General features: G+C 45.7%; 1 protein-coding gene across 4 annotated transcripts in view; it reads right to left on the bottom strand.

The window, feature by feature from the left end:
- ZRANB3 (zinc finger RANBP2-type containing 3) overlaps nt 1–23,946 on the bottom strand; it is a 184,215-nt gene that overhangs the window by 54,523 nt on the left and 105,746 nt on the right. For all 4 annotated transcript variants that reach the window (XM_072122262.1, XM_072122263.1, XM_072122264.1 and 1 more), the window contains exons 9-13: nt 20,488–20,607; nt 18,205–18,324; nt 16,116–16,295; nt 13,102–13,251; nt 1,022–1,502 (exon numbers count right to left, since the gene is read on the bottom strand). In XM_072122262.1, coding sequence (XP_071978363.1) covers nt 1,022–1,502; nt 13,102–13,251; nt 16,116–16,295; nt 18,205–18,324; nt 20,488–20,607 — 1,051 coding nt within the window. The remainder of the gene's footprint in view (nt 1–1,021; nt 1,503–13,101; nt 13,252–16,115; nt 16,296–18,204; nt 18,325–20,487; nt 20,608–23,946) is intronic.

Here is a 23,946-nt window from a genome sequence, read left to right as displayed (position 1 = left end):
TGATTGTGACATTGCATGCTGAAAACCTAGAACATACAAAGATACTGTAGGTTACTCTCATGTTGGGGGGGGGGGGGGAATGGGGGAAGGAAATGTTAGGAGAAAGCTCAGCGTGAGATTCCTAGACTGATGGGAAGCTATTGTGGGTTAGTTTAATTGACAGCGACACTTAGCTTAGAAATCACCTAAACTCCTCCTTCTAAACTAATACTCAATCTGAAATTTTTGCTGTATTCAAGCAGGTCTCAAAAGACTGACTGAAGTTCACTAAACTAAACTTTGTGTGTCCCTGGAATTCAATGAGAGTGGAATAAGCGAGATAGAAGAAGAGGAAAGGGAATAGATTTCCCGCAGCAGCTAATAGTAAGTGTTTTACTTAGATGTTCACAACCATATTCTCATATATTGTAGACTAGTATGATACAACACAGAATTACAAACATTTCTACACATGTGTATCCCGGGAATTCTATGAGCGTGGAATAAGCGAGATAGAAGAAGAGGAAAGGGAATAGATTTCCCGCAGCAGCTATTAGTAAGTGTTTTACTAAGATGTTCACAACCATATTCTCATATATTGTAGACTAGTATGATACAACACAGAATTACAAACATTTCTACACATGTGTGTCCCGGGAACTCTATGAGCGTGGAATAAGCGAGATAGAAAAAGAGGAAAGGGAATAGATTTCCCGCAGCAGCTAATAGTAAGTGTTTTACTAAGATGTTCACAACCATATTCTCATATATTGTAGACTAGTATGATACAACACAGCATTACAAACATTTCTACACATGTGTGTCCCGGGAATTCTATGAGCGTGGAAAAAGCGAGATAGAAAAAGAGGAAAGGGAATAGATTTCCCGCAGCAGCTAATAGTAAGTGTTTTACCAAGATGTTCACAACCATATTCTCATATATTGTAGACTAGTATGATACAACACAGCATTACAAACATTTCTACACATGTACCTGTGTACAGTCACTATAGAGCCCTCCAATTTTTTTACATTTACGTACCTTTTTTGTGCCTCGGACTTTCACAAATCTCACAATATGGCAGCAGATTACTATTGCTGTATGTACAGGCCGGGCAGTTCCACTGCTTCTCCGTCAGGGGAGGTCTTGGGGGTGTATGTAAGGCACTTTCAGAATGGCCGCGCGATTTTGGCGACGCAAACAAGGTAGTTGGTTTGCCACTCCAAGATTTCCTCTTTCCACCTGCGATGCTTTTTGGGGTGGATTTAGGGGTCTGGCTACCGGATGGTCGGAAACGTTTCGCGTGCTGTTCAAAGTCTTCGTCGGGATAAAGGGCGTCGACGTCGACAACTTCACTGCTGTCTGATGAGATTTTGGCACTGGTGGCAAACACTTCCTCTACGGCTTTGTCATCGATCTCATCACATACTTCAACACCTTCTTCTTCTCTCTTGCGTTTTTTCTCGGCGTCAGGTTTGGGTGAGAAGAAGGAGCGGATGTCATGCTGCTTCTCCTTCTCAAACTGAGAATAGACACAAAAAATAACGCAGAGTGATAATATATAAGGCAAAGAAGAGTTTTGGGGTTTTCTTGTCCCTAGTCCCTGGATAACCAATATACAACCCCCCCCCCCCCCCCAACCCTCTGACCACTACAGCCGAGCTGTGACTAGCTGTGTGGTCATCAAGTATCTGCTCATCTGGCAACACAATTATACAAGTCATTATAATAGTTTATTTACAATAATTGTAAATTCAAGTTAAAAGAGTGTAATAAATAGTAAAATTCCAATGTAAAGCGCTTGGGCTGTCATGGAGCTGTCTGCCCCTACAGCTACTTCTGCTTATGGAGGATGAAGAGTGAAAAGATCTGTACACAATAGGGTTCCCCCTCTATCGTTTCCTCTTTATGTTAAAATTTTCTAACTTACCTATAAAGAATGGTCTCCAAAGCTATATGCAAATGAGTGGAAAAGAGTTACTTTTTGCATGTGAGAAGTCACAATGAGAGGCTGAGGGGGGGGGGGGGGGTCATACTGCAATGGTTCTGGTCTCATTTTAAAGATGAAAACCTCACATTTCTAAATGATGCAACAGATAACAATGCCATACAACCGGAAATACAGACAGTTGAAGGGGTTGTTCAGGAATAAGGCATTTTAAAATACTAAAATAATTCTTATATTTGCCTCTCTTTACACTCCCCATCAGCTGTGGTGTCACCGCCAGCCTCTGTATACACAGGCAGGGGATGTAACATGTCCTACTCTATTCATGAGATCACTACAGGCCGTGAAGTCACCACTGATAGTGACTCTGGTTATTTTCTTATTTCTGTTTTCTCTGCTTCCTTTTTACTAAAAGCAACTTTTAAAATGATGCTAATGATGCTCTGGGAGTCATTACCATAGGCCCTGCATGCTGTAGCTTCAAAGCCTGGTAGACTGTCTCACCATTCCCCTGCTCCCTTAGCACTCCCACCCCTTTGCCTTCTGTTACCGCACACACTGGGAAGCTCCTGCTCAGTGTAACAGCCTGTGAAGCTAGCCCTAAGAGGTGCACTGGGAACCAGTACCAGAGTCCTTCTGACTCATTTGCATTACAAAAGTTGATGTGAAAAGGAGGGAGGCCATGGACAAAAAAAATATAATAAGATTACCATAGTCACGGTGCCTGGATCTTTGAGTAAGTGTCACTGGTTTATAATGATGAATTTTGATGGTAGTTTTCCTTTAAGGTGACACCAGAAGCATTGTTGTAGGTGCTACAGAGCCCACGATTGCAGCTCCTGAAGTTGCTGTGTGTTTGCTTGATTATCTCACAACTTCCATTACTCGCGCCCTTCCAAACTTCACAAATACACGTAATCCTCCCTGGCCATATATCGCCTTGATGGCACGGAGTGACAGCTCGCGGTCTCAGACTGTCCCCAGCAGAGCGCGGCGCTCTCAAACCATGCAAAGTTAATAACAGTTTATGATGACCTTTGCAGAGTTAATTCCTCAAGACGGGACACAATAAAACTGCAATTAACACGTAGACAATAAACCGCAAATAGAAAGTACCGTATTTATTACAGCGCGGCCCCCGGAGGTGCGGGCGGGGGCGACCAGTCATTTATAAAAGATGCTAGGATCCGCGCTCTCTCTTGTTCCTTGCAGACGCCGCCTGTTATTAATAAGGGAGAAGGGACGACGTCTCTGGGCTCTCATCTACAGCAGTGACACAGCAGAGCGCTGACTATCCCTGCGCCTCAGATTACACCGCAATTCACACACACACATTAGGGGAAGACTTATAGGAAGTGTCTGAGGTACTGACAACCGCTGTGCTCAGTACACGTCTGCAGCATGAGCATAGGGCACCCGCTGTGCTCAGTACACGTCTGCAGCATGAGCATAGGGCACCCGCTGTGCTCAGGACATGTCTGCAGCATGAGCATAGGGCACCCGCTGTGCTCAGTACATGTCTGCAGCATGAGCAGAGGGCACCCGCTGTGCTCAGTACATGTCTGCAGCATGAGCATAGGGCACCCGCTGTGCTCAGGACATGTCTGCAGCATGGGTATAGGGCACCCGCTGTGCTCAGGACATGTCTGCAGCATGGGTATAGGGCACCCGCTGTGCTCAGGACATGTCTGCAGCATGGGCATAGGGCACCCGCTGTGCTCAGTACATGTCTGCAGCATGAGCATAGGGCACCCGCTGTGCTCTGTACACGTCTGCAGCATGAGCATAGGGCACCCGCTGTGCTCTGTACACGTCTGCAGCTTGAGCATAGGGCACCCGCTGTGCTCAGTTCATGTCTGCAGCATGAGCATAGGGCACCCGCTGTGCTCAGGACATGTCTGCAGCATGAGCATAGGGCACCCGCTGTGCTCAGTACACGTCTGCAGCATGAGCATAGGGCACCCGCTGTGCTCAGTACACGTCTGCAGCATGAGCATAGGGCCCCCGCTGTGCTCAGTACATGTCTGCAGCATGGGTATAGGGCACCCGCTGTGCTCAGTACACGTCTGCAGCATGAGCATAGGGCACCCACTGTACTCAGTACATGTCTGCAGTATGAGCATAGGGCACCCGCTGTGCTCAGTACACGTCTGCAGCATGAGCATAGGGCACCCACTGTACTCAGTACATGTCTGCAGTATGAGCATAGGGCACCCGCTGTGCTCAGTACATGTCTGCAGCATGGGTATAGGGCACCCGCTGTGCTCAGTACACGTCTGCAGCATGAGCATAGGGCACCCACTGTACTCAGTACACGTCTGCAGCATGAGCATAGGGCACCCACTGTACTCAGTACATGTCTGCAGCATGAGCATAGGGCACCAGCTGTGCTCAGTACATGTCTGCAGCATGGGTATAGGGCACCCGCTGTGCTCAGTACATGTCTGCAGCATGAGCATAGGGCACCCGCTGTGCTCAGTACACGTCTGCAGCATGAGCATAGGGCACCCGCTGTGCTCAGTACACGTCTGCAGCATGAGCATAGGGCACCCGCTGTGCTCAGTACATGTCTGCAGCATGAGCAGAGGGCACCCGCTGTGCTCAGTACATGTCTGCAGCATGAGCAGAGGGCACCCGCTGTGCTCAGTACATGTCTGCAGCATGAGCAGAGGGCACCCGCTGTGCTCAGTACACGTCTGCAGCATGAGCATAGGGCACCCGCTGTGCTCAGTACATGTCTGCAGCATGAGCAGAGGGCACCCGCTGTGCTCAGTACACGTCTGCAGCATGAGCATAGGGCACCCGCTGTGCTCAGTACATGTCTGCAGCATGAGCATAGGGCACCCGCTGTGCTCAGTACATGTCTGCAGCATGGGCAGAGGGCACCCGCTGTGATCAGTACATGTCTGCAGTATGAGCATAGGGCACCCCATGTGAAAAAAAATGCTCATCAATATTCCAAGTAATACTGGGCTCATCTCATACAATGGAGGAACATTTTCTGAATCCACAGTAAATAAAACATCTAATTATATATAATGCACCATCTGCTCCGCAAACCTCCCCGATTCTGCTGTTTACCCATCAATCTGCGATCAGATCCACTGCTTATATTAATCCCCAAAGTTAGCAGCACTCCATGTACACAGGGAGGGCAGAGCGCAGATATAAGGTCCCTACACCGGCCGACACAGCAGGAGATGTTACCCCAATCACTACATGCAGCAAGACTGTCTAGAACGTGGAACAAACTCATATATATCTATTTATGTAACATCTAATGTATCTCATATCCATCTCTCTAATATCTATCCGTCTATATCATGTCTTTCTCAAATCGGCACCAGCCTGACAGGGCTCCTTAAGGTAACTAAAAAAATTGTGATTAATTTTAGCTGCAGATTAGCGAGTAAACAAATCACATTTTGACTTCTCTTTTGAAGAGCTGCCAGTGTTTTCTGTGCGGATATGAGCCCACACATGTGCTGCTCTCCATCTCGTATCTATCCAGCTATCAACTCCAACTATCTATCCAAAATCTTCCCATCTATCTAATATCTATCTCATATCTATATATCTATCTATATACATATCCCCTATATCTATGCCATATCTACCAATCTCATAGATAGATGGATAAATAGGAGAGAGATCGCAATCTCATGGGTGAAAAAAAAACTCTGCCCTACAAATATCTGGAAAATTCTTGTGATTAGAAGCTGCGAGAGAAGACAACAGCAAGGAAAAGAATATTTGAGAATAGAAGGATGATATGATGTATACTGGGGCACTCTGCTTGTTTAAAGGGGATGTTCAGGGCTCTTGCTGGTGCACTTGTTAATCTTCTTTACACAGAAGCACAGACCAGCAAGTATTCGGTGAAGGTCCTGTCCTCAGAACATGGCCACCACCTTGAAAGCCGCCATACTGGATCAATAGCAAGTTTTTTTCCCCATTCAAATGTAGAGCAAAATTGTCTTCAATTGCCGATTGCCACAAGAGATATTGTAAATCTGATTGCGGCAATCGATTTCTGCGCCAGTTATGGCCTTCTGTGAACTTCTACATGACCTCTTTCCCATTGGAATAATGTGACCATGATCCAATATGGAGGCCATGTTCTGGACATAACCATGACTTGCTGGGGTGTCTCTGTCGGACCTCCCGTTACTGCGGTGTTTACAGATCTTCACCTAAACTTTGTCATTTCCCGTTGCTCTGTTTATCGGCCGCTGGATAAGCAGTTTTAGGTCTTTATCCCCCGGCAATAGAACCAAACCCTTAAGAAGATTTAGATGCAGGCAGATACCAGTGCGGCATTGGCGGAGCTGCCATAACACTTGGCGCCAGCAGCTGCTGCGTTGGTTGTTTTCCGTCGTTAACATCACCCAGGATAAAATATGTCACTTGCTTTTCTCTAATTACCAGTGAGCGGCTATTAGGGAGCGCTGCAGGGGGGCGCCGGGGGCACTTGCTGGCGCAGCTCTTTTGCCTCTGCCGCGCATCTTGGCTGCAGGACCATGGACAGCAAATCACACTCAACTGTGTCAGCCGGGTAGGGTACCTGCAGAGAACGGCAGGACTGAGGGGGGCGGCAAATTCCCAACTCACCAAATGTGCCGTGGATTAAAAAGGAGGTATCATGTCAGTGCCTCGGCGTCTTTCCAGGGCTGGGGGGACATGCTCTTTAAATATTGCAGCGCTCCTGGACAGAAATAACCGGCTGATTTAATTGGGTCTTCTATAGAGCCTTTCACACCCGGCGTAGCCCGGGGCACGTCAGCTGAGCTACTAATGAGAGCCAGCCATCATACAATGCCCTGCTAACACCGGGGGGTCAGCCAGCGAGGCAGGGACTGAGCGGGGAGGTAGGGACAGAAAACAGCAGCGAGGACAGCGCAGCGCACATCCCTCCCGATAAACAGATGCTTGGCTCACAAGCAAAATATCCAGAGATTTCTAATGGGGATTTAAGAAATTTTATAGGGAGGAGGAGGGGGTGAAGAATACAAACCATTTGGTTACATCTTGATACTATATTTAGAAAATCACTTCGATTTTTTATTGGCTTTTGCATCTGGGTCGCTTCTGTGTCAGCGGAGGAGTGTATAAAAATGCAATAATGTGGAATGTAATATAGAGGAAATATGGGATATTACTATGAAGTATCTCAGCTGTAAAGCTGCAGCAGTCATACCTGCGTGGCTGGTAACAGGGAGGAACACTCTGCAGTGGATGAAATGCGGGTTAAATGTGCCTTTAATGTGCAGAAATAATTTTTTACATTCATCAAATATCCTACAGCTATGGGGCACATTTACCTGGTCCCTGCGCGATCCCCGAGGTGCGTTGTCCGCCGGAATCCGCATCTGCCGTGATTCATGAAGATCGTGCGCCCTAGGTTCCTGTATGTGTCGCTTCCCCCCGCTGAGGTCCGCCGGAGTTCATCATCTTCTTCCCGGTGCTTGTAAATACTTGGCTTGCGACACAAATTACTTTATTAAATCCCGTGGTAGTCAGAATCCGACAGATTGTCCGACGGCCTGCCCCCCGATTTGTGTCGCATGAAAGCCGGTGCCGATGCACCAAAAACCGATCGCGAGCACCAAAAAACCTTTCTTAATGCGGCGCACATCAAAAATTGTAGGGTATTCCGATGATAATGCAGACCGCGGACCCTTAGTAAATGAGCCCCTATGTCTGCCTCCAAATATCACATAATTAAAATACACTGATACATCAAGTTATGTATCCAACCCTTCTAGAACTAATACATGTGCTGCAGACTCAAAGCTTAGCGTTTATCCATGCAAAGGAAAGTGCATAGGTGTCTCATGGGTGCAGGTCCATGACCCCTATACAAGTCTATAAAACTGATTTTCTATTCCTAGAATTTAAGCTATTGTTCAACTACAACTCCCAACATGCAATGTAGCAGAAACCAATGCTATAAAAGTTTTTTGACTTATTGGCGTATGCATTAGAATGCAAATTCTTTTCTGCAAATTAGACTTTATGATGGCTAAATTGTGTCACCTAAGGTTGAGGCTTGATACACATTTCCTGCTATGTGTACAGCATCATTGTTACTTTACTGTAGAACACATTATTCATGTTCTGCAGGTACTCCATAACTCCAAATCCCCTGCACAGACAGAGAGCAATCATTTATTTCCCTCTGCCTGAAGCTACTACTAGAGGGAGCTTAGGAGCCAGCACTGTTGCATCATTGATCTTTACAACTAGTAGACATTTAGCTCCCCCTAGTGGTGGCTGTGGGCAGATCACATTTATTTCATTTCATTAATAAATCTATTAAGGGAATTTAGAGTAAACAAGTTAATGAATAAGAATGCTGGCTATAATATTGGTGTACCTTCACATCAAAGATGTCCAACATCTTTCCTGCCACCACCGCACATGCTTTGCCAGAAATGTGTGATTTGTCGAATAATACAGAATATAGGCGGCTACTGGGAACTGCTAATGCTGCTTATCATTGGGATATACAGACTATTAGTGGGTTAATGCACTCCCTGCCGGATCCCTGTAGCATATACTTAGGAGCACATAGTGGTGCCAGATGATAAGCAGCCCACACGATGCATTAGTCACAGGAAGTCTTTGGAGATATCTATGGTAAAGAAGTCTTTAGCCACAGTATATAATTACTTCAAAAATTAATATATAAGGGTCTCTGCTACCTCAATAACCGATATACCACATGATACTGCATCGCTGCGGCCGCCAACGTACAAGTGCATGATGTATGGAATTACGAGGAGGGATTTATTAGGCTCTGTAAGGGAAATAGCGGTGCTGCTATATGGATCTCTGCAGGAAGCGGAGGGTAAATACATTATAATTGATCATAATAGGCAGAGTGTTTGTGGCTGCCCCGCAGTCCTCTAAGAGCAGGAGCAGTGTCGTGTCACTGTATGATCACAGAACATTAGCATGGCAGTATAATAATGACTTCATTAATGTAGAACAAGCCGCTACCCCGCCGTGTGCTACCAACATAAGCGCTGATGGTATGCGATTACATAAGACATCTTTGTCTGATCATGGGCTTCTAAACCTCAGGACCCAATCGACAGGGCCGGGGCACAACTTATCTTTTTTCTGGTTTTGAGGCAGCGTAACTTTCCAATTTCCTTCCAAACACATGTAAGGTCAGCTGAGCTATTTATGGGTAGACGAGAGTAATTTTCTAGCGCCCGGCCCCCTCTGGAGTTGGATTAGCAACTTTCACAGAGGACAAATTGAAATGTCTAGACAAATATATCTTTGTATGGGGGCGATAGTCACAGAGAGGTCAGAGCACCCATGCTGACCCCTGACCACTGCCGGCTATGATAGAAAGGTGTCAGGACACAGGACATGGCAGCTCGCTGTGTATGGGGGGTGTAGTCACAGAGGGGTCAGAGTGCCCATGCTGACCCCTGACCACTGCTGGCTATGATAGAAAGGTGTCAGGACACACAGGACATGGCAGCTCGCTGTGTATGGGGGGGGTGTAGTCACAGAGGGGTCAGAGCACCCATGCTGACCCCTGACCACTGCTGGCTATGACAGAAAGGTGTCAGGACACACAGGACATGGCAGCTCGCTGTGTATGGGGGGGTGTAGTCACAGAGGGGTCAGAGCGCCCATGCTGACCCCTGACCACTGCTGGCTATGATAGAAAGGTGTCAGGACACACAGGACATGGCAGCTCGCTGTGTATGGGGGGTGTAGTCACAGAGGGGTCAGAGCGCCCATGCTGACCCCTGACCACTGCTGGCTATGATAGAAAGGTGTCAGGACACACAGGACATGGCAGCTCGCTGTGTATGGGGGGTGTAGTCACAGAAGGGTCAGAGCACCCATGCTGACCCCTGTTGGTTATGATAGAAAGGTGTCAGGACACACAGGACATGGCAGCTCGCTGTGTATAGGCGGTGTAGTCACAGAGGGGTCAGAGCGCCCATGCTGACACCTGACCACTGCTGGCTATGATAGAAAGGTGTCAGGACACACAGGACATGGCAGCTCGCTGTGTATGGGGGGTGTAGTCACAGAGGGGTCAGAGCGCCCATGCTGACACCTGACCACTGTTGGCTATGATAGAAAGGTGTCAGGACACACAGGACATGGCAGCTCGCTGTGTATGGAGGGTGTAGTCACAGAGGGGTCAGAGCACCCATGCTGACCCCTGACCACTGCTGGCTATGATAGAAAGGTGTCAGGACACACAGGACATGGCAGCTCGCTGTGTATGTGGGGATGTAGTCACAGAGGGGTCAGAGCGCCCATGCTGACCCCTGACCACTGCTGGCTATGATAGAAAGGTGTCAGGACACACAGGACATGGCAGCTCGCTGTGTATGGGGGGTGTAGTCACAGAGGGGTCAGAGCGCCCATGCTGACCCCTGACCACTGCTGGCTATGATAGAAAGGTGTCAGGACACACAGGGCATGGCAGCTCGCTGTGTATGGGGGATGTAGTCACAGGGAGGTCAGAGCACCCATGCTGACCCCTGACCACTGCTGGCTATGATAGAAAGGTGTCGGGACACACAGGACATGGCAGCTCGCTGTGTATGGGGGATGTAGTCACAGGGAGGTCAGAGCACCCATGCTGACCCCTGACCACTGCTGGCTATGATAGAAAGGTGTCAGGACACACAGGACATGGCAGCTCGCTGTGTATGGGGAGTGTAGTCCCAGAGGGATCAGAGCACCCATGCTGACCCCTGACCACTGCTGGCTATGATAGAAAGGTGTCAGGACACACAGGACATGGCAGCTCGCTGTGTATGGGGGGTGTAGTCACAGAGGGGTCAGAGCGCCCATGCTGACCCCTGACCACTGCTGGCTATGATAGAAAGGTGTCAGGACACAGGACATGGCAGCTCGCTGTGTATGGGGGGTGTAGTCACAGAGGGGTCAGAGCGCCCATGCTGACCCCTGACCACTGCTGGCTATGATAGAAAGGTGTCAGGACACACAGGACATGGCAGCTCGCTGTGTATGGGGGGTGTAGTCACAGAGAGGTCAGAGCGCCCATGCTGACCCCTGACCACTGCTGGCTATGATAGAAAGGTGTCAGGACACACAGGACATGGCAGCTCTCTGTGTATGGGGGGTGTAGTCACAGAGGGGTCAGAGCGCCCATGCTGACCCCTGACCACTGCTGGCTATGATAGAAAGGTGTCAGGACACACAGGACATGGCAGCTCGCTGTGTATGGGGAGTGTAGTCCCAGAGGGATCAGAGCACCCATGCTGACCCCTGACCACTACTGGCTATGACAGAAAGGTGTCAGGACACGCAGCTTTGTATGGGGCACATTTACTAAGGGCTTTACGCCTGTTTTCTGTCGGACTTTGCGCATCCTTTTCAGTGCAAACTTCTTGCACAGGTACGTAACTGTGGTGCAGGCACTTCTTGTGTTGCGGCTGCGCTGTTCTTCATGCTACAAAGTTCTGTACTGAAAGGGGCGTTCCGGTCCCCAGTCGGACCTTACACCATTTTTAGCATGCAAAGTCTGTGCATGTGTATGGGAAGAAGTAGCCATGGACTGATGTGTTAGACACAAACAAAGGCCAAATGTCACAAATGACAAGATCTACTGGACAGGTGTTGGTGCTAGACTCCTTAAGACATCTGTAACATCTTTGTAGAGGAAATACCTTTTAGGGTTGGACCATTAATAAATGCATGAAGAGGACTTAGCAGTCAATTTATGCCGGGCTGATGGATACTTCTGTTTCTTAGGAGTTAATATATTGTATTCATGAATCGGGAGGTGCAGGATGCACAAGTTCTATAGGTCCCTTGTGTATAGGCGAGTGCTGATCTACATATAATAGTCATAGAGTTTTAATGATTCAGTAATCTCCAATATAAAGTGTTATGTCCCATTGTCCTGTCATGTGCCATAATCTGCAGTAAAATGGCTTCTATTTTCACAGCTGGGGAAGACACATCACTTTACTTTTCATAAAACTGCAAATTTCTAAAATTTTTGCTTAAAACGTCCGATTTCTCAAAGTCCTTTGTCCGATGAATCTGAATGCGTGGGTAACAGGCGCGGCGCGCTCCTCTCTGTGCAAACTGCTGGCTGCAACCTTTTCAGGTGTAATGTGAAAATCCGGCATCAAATTGTCAAATCCAGATATGTAAAGGATGTCAAATTGGGATTATGTAAATACACACTGGAGGAGAAGGGGGTAGGGGGAGGTGAAGGGCCCGGACTGGAGCCGCATCTTACATCAGAACTGACGGGTCCTGCTAGAGACGGGTTATCAGTAAAAACCGTCAGCACTAAATAAATTCACATCAAATGCACAACATTTGGAAAAAAAAAGCGTTGCATACGGATCTTCAGAGGCGGCTCCATCCTGCGCTCGCATGAGAGGGGAGAATGAATGGATCGGCGCTGCAAGAAAAATGACCTTCAAAAACAAAGGCACTTTCTATAGTTGACGGAACGAGGATTGAAAAGCCCAAAGCCAAGTATTACGAGGGATTCAATCCTCACAATGGTCTATTACTGTGTGTGCTAGAGAGCGACACTACTACTAAGTTCACCTGCCTCGTCTGTGCAAAAATTGTAGATGAAAAAAAAAGCAAAAATGGTCAACGGTGGCGCAAGTGCTGAGCATGCACGTGGTCTACGGGGGTCTACACGGGGAGTAGCAGTGAACAGTAGAAGGATCGGGCATCAACCTCACCCTAGTCTTCTGTTATCAGCATAGTAAAGGGTGATAAAGGCATACAAATCTAAAAGTACCAAAGTATCCAGAAATGATTTATAACTCTTATTGTGCTTACATGAGATGTACCAACCTGCCCACTGTACCCCACTAGATGGCATCTGCCAAGAGGCTCGCCATCAGGATTGTAACGGTGATGAGAGGAGGCCTCATTGGAAGTGGAACAGCTAAGAGCTCGGTCCAGTCATGTAGCCTGTACATAGGATACACAGCACCGTGGCCTGTACTGTATGCACAAGAGTCTGGACTAGGATCTGGCTTCTGTTCTATATCAAGTATTTTCTTTTCCAAAAAAAACCCTGCAAAATTCTTGCTCCAAGAAACAAGAGGACAGGGGCCAAAACTGTCCCCTGCCTTACATGTCATCCCCTTGCTGGCAGGTACAGGGTGGAATAATGCACAAGTCTTACGTGGGTAAAGAGCTGGTCTTTCGTGTCATCCAGTTCTTCATTAGGTGTCCAGGACTTGGCGAAACTCAAGAAGTCCCACTTCTCCTCGTCATCGACCTCAGCCTGAATCTTCTCCTTCTTGCCGTTCAGGGTGCTACCGGTGACGTTAGCCTGGAGATAAACATGAAAGGGATAGAAGTCGTATCTATAGTGAACAGCAGAGTCTCAGTCTGTCCAGGGGATTAGTTTCGTGATTGTGGATGAACGGTCATTAATGGGCAACAACGGCTACAACATCCTCAATGAGCCAGTAATGTAAGGACCTGCAGATCTCAGCAGTCATTGTGAGTGCACATGGAGCGCAATATTTCCATATAGAAACATCCGCTGCAGATTTTCAGACATTTTCTGCTCCAGGACCTCATTTTTATAGCCGGACCTGACTTTTTTTTAATCTGAATGCACAAACCCTATGCCAAAAGCTATGAAGATTACTCAAGCAAATGTAATTAAGAAATCTACCATGAAAATCCATCCTGATAAACCAGGGACATTACTCATAGACCCAGGCACCGGGACTGTGGTATCTTCTTATATTTGTTATCCTTCTAAAATCAACTTTTAAAATTATGCTCATCACTTTGCTCCTCCACAGTGTAACAGCCTGTAAAGCTACAGCAAAAAGGGGCTCTGGTAACACCATCAGGAGCACTTCTGTCTCACTAGCATAATTTTAAAAGTTGATTTTAGAAGGAAGGAGAACGTGGATAACAAATATATGAAGATAATCACAGTTACGGTGCCTGGATCTACAAGTAAGTGCGTCTCATGCTTGAATTTTATAATAGATTAACTTTAACTTTTTGCCTTCAAAGGGATAGTACGGAGAGAAGAGGGCCACTTTGTTTCTATGAACAGCGCCAACCACTCTGTATATAGTAGTGCGGTTTCTCCAGCTTCGATAAAGCCAAGCAGCAATATTCCTAATAAGCTATGGGCCGAGGTGGCACTGATTATCGAAATAAGAAACCATGTTTTTGTTATTATGGACAACCCCTTTAAGGTCTGCTTATAACAATGTAGAGAGGCGGGGTCACCCCTGTATGGGCTTAGAGACAGTGAGGTGAAAGTGAAAAAGCAAGAGCAAGCAAAATCACTTACAGCTTCAGTGAAGTGACTGGCGGAAATCTTATCACTTGGACCCTCAAGATGAAAACCTCAAACATGTGATTTACTAAACTAGCGATACTTTTAATGCTGGGATTACTATGGCAGGCATCACAATTCCAAGTTGTAGTCAAAGGGATAAGGCAGGGACACAATAATAATACTAATAATAAATTCCTGAGGCTCACAACCTAATCAACCTACCAGTATTGCTTTTGGAGTGTGGGAGGAAACCGGAGGACCCGGAGGAAACCAACGCAAACAGGGAGAGAACGTACAAACTCTTTGCAGATGTTGAACCCAAAATTGAACCCAGGTCCTCAGCACTGCAAGGCTGTAGTGCTAACCACTAAGCTGCCGTGCCGCCCTAATTCTCGCAACTCGAAGTCGCAGCAACCTCGCAACGGCAATTTCAACGTTTCAATGAGTTCCAGTGAGTGCAGAACCTGTGTACAAAGCTAGACAGGAGAAATATACTGCTAGACAACATGGATAAAACACGAGGCCAGCGCCAAGCTCTGTAAATCTGTGTGTATTGCCCTATGGAAACACGAAACGAAGCCAACAGACAGCAGCTGTACCTGGGGTGTCTTGTATGACTCCCAACTTCTAATTAAACCCCAAGAAAAAAGATTTTTACTAGCGGCTTTTTATTATTTTGCAAGAATTGTAATGAAAATAAATGTTGTTTCGTGCTCGCCAATACGAGCCTCTAGATTTTGGATGCTGTGTATACTATGGTTTCCAAGGCAGCTAATGGCCGCAGCTTGAACAAAATATAATAATACTAAAATAATCATATAGTATACCTAAAAAATAACTATGTATTCATTAGCAGCAGCCCCACTCGTCCCCATGGATTGCTTATGTGGTGATTTCCCGCTGTGGTGCTGAGCCCCGGCACTTGCCCAAGTATGCCCAGTGCTGGTGCCAGCCTCAAAGAGAGGTCACCCCTCCTCCTCTCCATGGCGCTTGACCTATGCACGTCCGTTGTGAATACGTTCGTGTGAATGTAGCCCAAGTGTCACTGGTTTATCATGATGGATATTGATGGTATATCTGCTTTAATGAAATTCATTTTAGGAAACCTTTAATGTAAAATTATCAAAATTAAGAATACTAAAAAAAAAAATTAAAAATAAAAGAATATTCACCAAGGCTATTGCCCTGCCATCAGTGACCTGTAATTAATACACATTACAAGAACTCAGGAGAAACATTTCATGAACGTGAATCTGAGCGCCATTCTCCGTCCTTTAAATAAACTACAAAGTTTTGGGCTTGGGGGCCACGCGCTTTATTTCCCGGCTAACAAAGACCTTAACAATGTATCGTACATCGGATTTCTATGTATTTGATCAGAACTGAAAGAATGAGAAGATTTGGCGTTTGTATTAAGAGCAAACCCCGTTAGCGCGGCCATCAATGTGGAATCCGAGCTGACAAGATCAGTGATACAAAATATATATAGTAAAATAATACAAAAAAAAAACCACCTGACACCTGCTACATTGTTACTCTTTACTTGTGCAGGAATGTGACTCTCGTATTCCGGGGGGCTTCCTTTTTCGTTGGTGCTCCCTCTCCCCCCCCCCTCCTCCTTTGTTGAATGACAGTGCTACCAAATTAATTGAAGCGGCGATAGGAGCTGGAGTGGGCGTGAGGCTATGAAAAGATGACATGTTGTGTGTGACTCACTCTTCATTAAAACTGAGGGGTTTTCAGCTTGCGCTATTTTTTATTTTTAATATTAGTCAATCTAAGAGGAGTGAGGAAGCTGAATGCCCTTGTACTGTAAATGTGATTTTTTTTTAATTTTTTTTATTAAGTTTTTTTTTTTTTTTGTACAGTTTAATCACGTCATATACCTTCCTGTTCAGCATGCCCCACATCAAGGTGTCCAGGGTCCCCTTGGCAATCAGATAATGGATGTGCACAGAGTTACTCTGGCCGATGCGGTGGGCTCTGTCCTCTGCTTGCTTGATGTGACCCGGATCCCAGTAGAGCTCGGCAAATACAACGTGTGTGGCGGCCGTGAATGTCAAACCCTAGAATGAGGATATAAAAAGAAGAAAAATGGGACAAGAAAAAAAAAAATATATCAACGCTGCACATTGTTCACCTATATCAATAGCAATGTAATGACGCATAGAGACGGGGGAGAGACGGAGACATTGTACAGGTCTATACAAGAGAGGTAATAGAGAGGGTAAAGACAGTCTCTCCCTCTGAACACACGTACTATTGTGAAGATGTCTGATCATAAAAATAAAACCCTTAAAGGGAACCTGTCACCACATTTTTCACAAATAAAACTAGTGACAGGTTCCCATAGAGCCCTATTAACTAAATGTCACCTTTCTTTTAGCTAAAAATAGTTCCCGTACATCCTCATAAAATCAACTTTGTTGTCTTGCCTAGCATACAGCCGGATCCATCAGCAAGTCACAGGGGCCATGTCCTGCAGCTCCTCCATGGCTTCCACTCCTCCCCATTACTCCAGGGAGGCAAGACTGGTTTCATGTGATCAGATAAATATATGGGGTAGATTCTGCAAATGTTAGCGGATAAAGGAACTTACATGATCATCCTGGTCATATAACAAAGTGCAGAAAGGTGAAAAGGAGGCATGGGGAGGAGCTTCTGGTATCAACTGAGCAGGACACCCCCCCCCCTCCCCTCCGACTGCTGATGTCAGGTAAGATAACAAAGTTGACTTTATGAGGATGTGAGGGAAACAATTTTTAGCTAAAAGATGGGTAGCATTTAGTTACTAGGGATCTATAAACCCAGTGACAGGTTCCCTTTAAAGGAAGAGTAAAACCTAAAATGTAATAATACAAGTAAACAGCATATTATCGCACTGTTTATCAGACTCAGATTTTTTAAAAATTTTCTTAAACCGATGGACCTGAAAAATCCTGCATAAAGCACAAACACATTGCCTGCTAATTTCTTACCATTTTGATTCTTGTAAAGAATAGAATACAATATTGTAGAGGTTGAGCTTAGTGAATGGGTGAGCTGATCGATGAAGGTCCGACTCCTGGGACCTTGGTGGAGTAGCAGGTCAAGCTTGCGTCCTGCCGATCCTTTCACAGTACAGTTTGTGTACACAGTGCAGTTTCCTTTTGTACAGTCTTGTCAGAACTTACCAGTCCCGGCGCTCACCTATGTGCGGCACTGCCAAAGACAGTGAGTAGGAGTGACAGAGATATCTGAGCTCTGTGCAACAACTGGATGCATGCTTGTCCTGCTGCTTCACCCAATCGGGAGATAGGTCCCCCCATCCTCATGGTCCCAGCTGATGGACACTAACTGATCACCAGTGAGTAGGGGATAACTTAGTTGTCACAATCCCTTTAACAACTATAAGACAACTGGCAGCAGCAGGAGCCTCCCACTCTCCCTCCCAAAACCAATAATAAGGGCCATGAAGGGGCAGAAACATACAATGCAGCTCAAAAAACAATGGAGAGATTGTCCATAGAGAACAGGTCAGAAACACGTTAGATAAGACTCATATATTAAGCCTCTGCCTATGCCAATGCTGTCTGTAAGCTCCACCCCCAGTGCACCGGCTGAATTGTATCTCAAAATAATAGGGGGAGGCTCCTGCTTCCGCCAGTTGTCATTGAGACACAGCTAAGAGACTCAGATACCAAGAAGATTCCTTTTTATTCACTTATTCTCATTTTTTATTGTATTGCAAGACAAATCAGATGAATGGAAAAGTAGAGATAATGGGAGAAATTGCTGAGATATTTATATTTTGTGTATTTTCTACGTTTGGCGTTCTCATAACAATTTCACCAGCTTTCCCTGATATCAGCAGATAGTTTTTCAATTTCTTTTACACATTTTCATCATTTCTTTTTTTTTTTTATTCTCTCAAAGACAAAAATTCAAAGAAAAAAAATGCAGCGTAAACAGTAATTGTAATCCTTCCCGTCTCACCTGTCCAGCAGCCTGGATGCTAAGAATAGCCACCCGGGTGTCCGGATCATTCTGAAACTGATGGACCAGATGAATTCTCTCTGCAGATGGCACGCTACCGTCTATCCTGATGTAACGGGCCTGCAATCACATGGAAGGAAGTGGATGTTTCTCAGAGATCTCATTTCCATATATTCAGAGGCTTAACATAAAGCAGCTAGTCCCCAGTGCAAAATGTTCCCCTCTCATCTATCATTACTGTATGAGCCTCATTAGGCTCCTGGGCTCAGGAGGTCACATTCCTGCATAATGACATATAATACAGCATCACTATATCATCTATTACAGAAATCCCCCTATAATGTAGAAATGTATTGCAATGGCCAATCATAGCCATGGCTAGCTGCTAAGGGGCATCATTTTGCCGGATTGGCTATTCGCTGAAATGTGTAATGTTTGTGCTCCGGTTCTGTAGCTCACAGAAACACAGGCCTGGTGAGTGCTGAAAGATGAGAATCTTATCTTTAATATGACAAGAGAAGCACGGTTCTATGTACTAGAGAGTAGGGATGAGTGGACTATACACTCGACCTAAGAACCGGGTCTGGATCTGGGCTCAACCCAGTGACGGACTGGCCCACCACAGTACCAGAGGATCCTCCAGTAGACCCTGGCTCAACCGAATACTGGACCCCAGAGGTCCATCAGAGAACACCACAATTTGGAAGTTGCTAGAGTATATTTCTTCAGGGATAATGAAGAGTGGGCCTAAGGAAAGCCATTCCGACACTGGCTCAAACCCCTTGCCTAAAACAGCCACTATTGGCGTTAGCACAGATCACGGGTGGGTGTTAACAGTTTCAATGCTGCCAGCAAAGCCACAATAAAATTATCCCCACTATTGTTGCTCCCCAATGATGTCAGTGGAGCAACAATGCCAAGGATAACGACAGCGTGGGCCGGCTGGTTTGCTGGGGGCACTTAAAGGGTAACATCAAAGATCAGTTCTGGTTGTTACCTGTGGGGATGAATGTTCAGGTTTGAGTACCCGTCCCCCACTAACTTGATGAACCTTAAAGTGACATCAAATGGCAAAAAGTGACTCTTCTCATATGACTCTGGAGGAGACGCATTTGGGCAAATTTACTAAGGGTTTGTCGGATTTCACAATTTTTTACCGTTTTGTCCTGAATTGCCCCCAGTTTTTGGCGCAAGTGATCGGATTGTGATCGGATTCCGACAAACCGCAGAGTTTAAAAAGCAAATTGTATCGCACGGTCAGCACTCACATGCACCGGGAAGAAGAAGGTGAACTCCGGCAGACCTTAGCGAGGGAAGTAACAGATGCAGGAAATTGGACACACGATCTTAGAGAATCGCGGCAGACTCTATTCCTCATCGGACAACGCACGGCGGGGATCACGACGGGATGGATAAATTAATCTGCCCCATTGTCTCAGTTTGCTCTTTCCTCCGTTCTCTTGATGGTTTTTGGATGAAACTTCGATCGCTTCATTGCACAGAGCACAGCAGTACGAGGACACTGTCCAGTGCACTTAAAGATGTGCTGCAGCAGCGTCTTTAACATTCTTTACTTTTTCTTGTGTTTAATGTTTTGGATGAGAAAATATTATATTTAACATAAATGGAGACGTCTAGATAGATAACAGCGAGGAGGATAATACCGCCTGCTCCCCCTTACACAACACCGCACACAGAATTTTTTTCGCAGAGGAAACAGATCGATACATATAATGAGGTTAAACACAATGGAAGTTCCAGACTGAAGACGTGTGGAAGAGAAATGCCGAGGTCCTGCCACGCGGAGCTTGGATTTTAAGGTGGTTATTAATTAATCTGTCACTAGCCATTTATTGACTGTCGTTCTCTGACACGATGCATCGCCGCGCTATTAATGGGCTGAAATCACCTCCAATTAAGACTTCACCGTCTCCCCCGAGGCGTTTGCTCACAGTTTTTCTTAGTAAATATGAACATAAGGGAAGCTGTCTTGCATAATTAAAGAGCCCCTTACACACGTAGGTGGCCGCCATCTTGTGCGCTAAAGATGCATCCATCACAATGCAGATGGTGCGTTCATCTAGAGTCCCGCAGATAAGAGATGGCAGCGCAGAAGGTCATCTCCAGCCCCTAGAGATGGGGCCTTTAGAAAGGTCGCTGCTGGTGACCTTCTTCTGTTTGTGGATCTTATGTAGGGATTGGATTTGATCTCCTCTGTGGACGGCGTGTTGCCAGTTTGGTAATGTTGCTGGTTGAGTTTTCGGAAGCGATGGCTCCTCTTACCTTGCTCTCTATAGCGGCCTCCGTGCAGGCCTGGAGCATGGAGAGATGGTGCCCGAACACCAGGAACTTCAGCGTCTCATTCTCTAACATCATCTTAATGTAGTCTTTCACCGCTCCAGCCTGGAAAACACAAGGATTTATCATTCTGACACAGAACATTAAGACTGCGAGAAAAAGACTGCGCAGGAGGGAACTCGCTGAAGACAATGATGATATTAGGGAAGTGCAGAGACATAGTAGTGCTGTATATACTCGAGTGGTCCTGGCAATGGTTACCAGGTCATTAATGATGAACAATCAGAATATATATCCATTAATTTATGTGAATCACCATGTACTGCTAATCCAGAACTACAACCTGCAATGTACTCCAGAGCTGCACAACTTATTCTGCTAGTGATGTTACTGTGTACATGTGACACTGTCACTATAAAAATCTGCAGACACCCTATTACAGAGCAGGGGGAGCTGAGCAGATTGTATGTAGTGTCCTATCTGCAGGCAGCATGTTATAGAGCAGGAGGGGCTGAGCAGATTATACATAGTGTCCTATCTGCAGGCAGCATGTTATAGAGCAGGAGGAGCTGAGCAGATTATACATAGTGTCCTATCTGCAGGCAGCACGTTATAGAGCAGAAGGAGCTGAGCACATGGTACATAGTGTCCTATCTGCAGGTAGCATGTTATAGAGCAGAAGGAGCTGATAAGATTGTATGTAGTGTCCTATCTGCAGGCAGCATGTTATAGAGCAGAAGGAGCTGAGCACATGGTACATAGTGTCCTATCTGCAGGTAGCATGTTATAGAGCAGAAGGAGCTGATAAGATTGTATGTAGTGTCCTATCTGCAGGCAGCATGTTATAGAGCAGGAGGAGCTGAGCACATGGTACATAGTGTCCTATCTGCAGGCAGCATGTTATAGAGCAGGAGGAGCTGAGCAGATTGTACATAGCGTCCTATCTGCAGGCAGCATGTTATAGAGCAGAAGGAGCTGAGCATATTATACATAGTGTACTATCTGCAGGCAGCATGTTATAGAGCAGAAGGAGCTGAGCACTATGTACAGTGCAATAACTGTAAGAAGCATTTATAGTAAGAGCGCCATTTTCTCCACTGATGACCAACCTGCTAGTGACCATCAAAATTTTCATCTAGCCATGGAATTATTATTAATCAACACAGTAAGGCAAATAATCAGGCATTAGTATTGGAGGTCGGGATGGTTTCTGTCATTCTCCTGCATGAAACAATACTATATTCTTCTGCGACGGCTGAGAGGTATATATGTTCCCCTATATACCACTGTAACACAGGTATCAATGGTGTCATGGAATTTAATTAGTAATGAATAATTTACTGCTTACCACTGTAACCCACACAGCCCCAGGGACGGCTCCGGCTCTAAACTGATGGGATGAGCTTTTACATGCATTAACCCTTCCAAGGCCGTCAGTCTATACCCTCTCCCCCATCCAAAATACAACTCCCTGTGCGGCATGTAAGAGGTTAAGGCTGCCAACCCTCATGAAGGAGAAGGGATGAACCATTGCATTAATAAAACATTCGGTGCAATGCTCTCATTAAACCGCGTACGTGAAATATATAGCGAGCCTCATCCCCGCGTCCCTTCCCCAGCCCCGCCTGTTCCTAATGATAATTCTATCTGGCAATAACCATGTGTCACGTATAAATAATACACAAAAATGTAAAAGTGGGGACATTAATTATTCACATCCAGGGGTCGAGCGTCTGAAACAATCAAATAACAGTTTAGGGAGATTTGGGATTGAACTGGAGGATTTTATAAGAGGAGACTCAGAGGCCGCTCGCTTAGATAAGATTCTCATTTACATAACTTCTAAAAGGGATCGTCCACTGAACCACGAGGAGGGAAGTTCTGCAGTCTGTATGATCTTACATTCCACCAATGCACCTGGTGGTGGGATCCAATAAAGAGAGGTTTTATTGCAACTCATACCCGTTATAAATTTTTTGGAGGGGGGAAGGAGGGGGCGCTGTTGGTTGTTCTGTGGAAATCAGTTTTTATTATGATTATTAAATTAGTTGTCCCCAATTATCTTATCTTCTCTGTGACAGTGTTGTTACAATGTTGTCAGACAGGAACAGGAATACACATGTCTTCCCATCCTTCACATCAAATCCATAAGAGACAAAAAATTATGTTAAAAAATGTATTTTATCTTGTGCAACAACAGCATCGGCTCTATTACTGTGGTGTTTAGTAATAAGAAGCCAACATGAAGATAGAGGGTGGCCTAAAGGAAATCTACCATTAAAATTCATCCTGATAAACCAGGGACACTTACTCATAGATCCAGGCACCAGGACTGTGTTATTTATTACATGTAGCCTCCTTCCTTCTAAAATCAACTCTTGTAATTATGCTAATTAGCCTGAAGGGCTCCTGGGTTGTCACCAGAGTCCCTCCGTACTGTAGTCCCGTTGTTCTCCCACTACGTCCCAGCTCCCTCTGCCTGCTGTGATCTCACACAGTTGTAGGGGAGACGTGCTCCTGCACAATATAACAACCTGTGAAGCCAGAACCTGGAGAGGCTCTGGTAACACCCCCAAAACCCTTATGGTGCATTAGCATAATTACACAAGTTGATTTTTAGAAGAATCCATCTGAAGAAATCTCAAAAATATTTGAATTGTTCTCATAAAATGCTTCTAGCATAAGAATTTGGCTTTGGATTGAAGGTCTCGTTTCTCTTTTCTCTGAAGGAGCCATGCAAAGCAGTGGCTCTGCTCCTGTCCTGACAAGCAGGGCACAAAGCTTTTGGCTGACAAAAGATGACTTTGCAGAGACCTGGCTATAGGAAAAGTGAATGAATATTTGCGTCCACCAACACTGAGCTCCTTAGGTGGACATGAATAACATTTCGCACTGTCAACACCAGGTGTCCGCATAATATGCCGTTAATTTGAATAACTTTCTATCTCTACGGTCAATCATACCAATACTCTCTCATCAACTCATCAGCTGAAATTCCTATCCATGATATGGCAGGGTCATGTGATCCTAAGCAACCATGACAAATCCATCTTCCTGCATAATAAGCTTTAAGATTTACTAAATCGTAATGCACACCATGGATGTCTGTAGAGCTAAACTACACATGATCAACCTACCTTCTTGGACTCTATGATAGGCTGCAACATAAGGTCCTGGAAGGTAGATTGGTCATGTAAGGACATTTTAGCTCTACAGACGTCCATGGCGCCCATAGTATGACTCTGTATTATACCTGTATAGGAGTTTTAATGTGTATTGAGTCATAATATGAACACAATAGAAATCTATCAAGCTAAACTGTTCTTACATGACCAATCTACCTTCCAGGACCTTATAATATGTAGTCAATCAGGTGTCCAACGTAAAGGCCCTGGAAGGTAGATTGGTCATGTCAGAACATTTTAGCTCTACAGACCTCCCCGG

Source organism: Engystomops pustulosus, chromosome 8 (assembly GCF_040894005.1).
Source record: "Engystomops pustulosus chromosome 8, aEngPut4.maternal, whole genome shotgun sequence".
NCBI lineage: Eukaryota > Metazoa > Chordata > Amphibia > Anura > Leptodactylidae > Engystomops > Engystomops pustulosus.
Note: the sequence above shows the minus strand (reverse complement) of the source record. Positions and strands in the feature narration are given on the sequence as shown.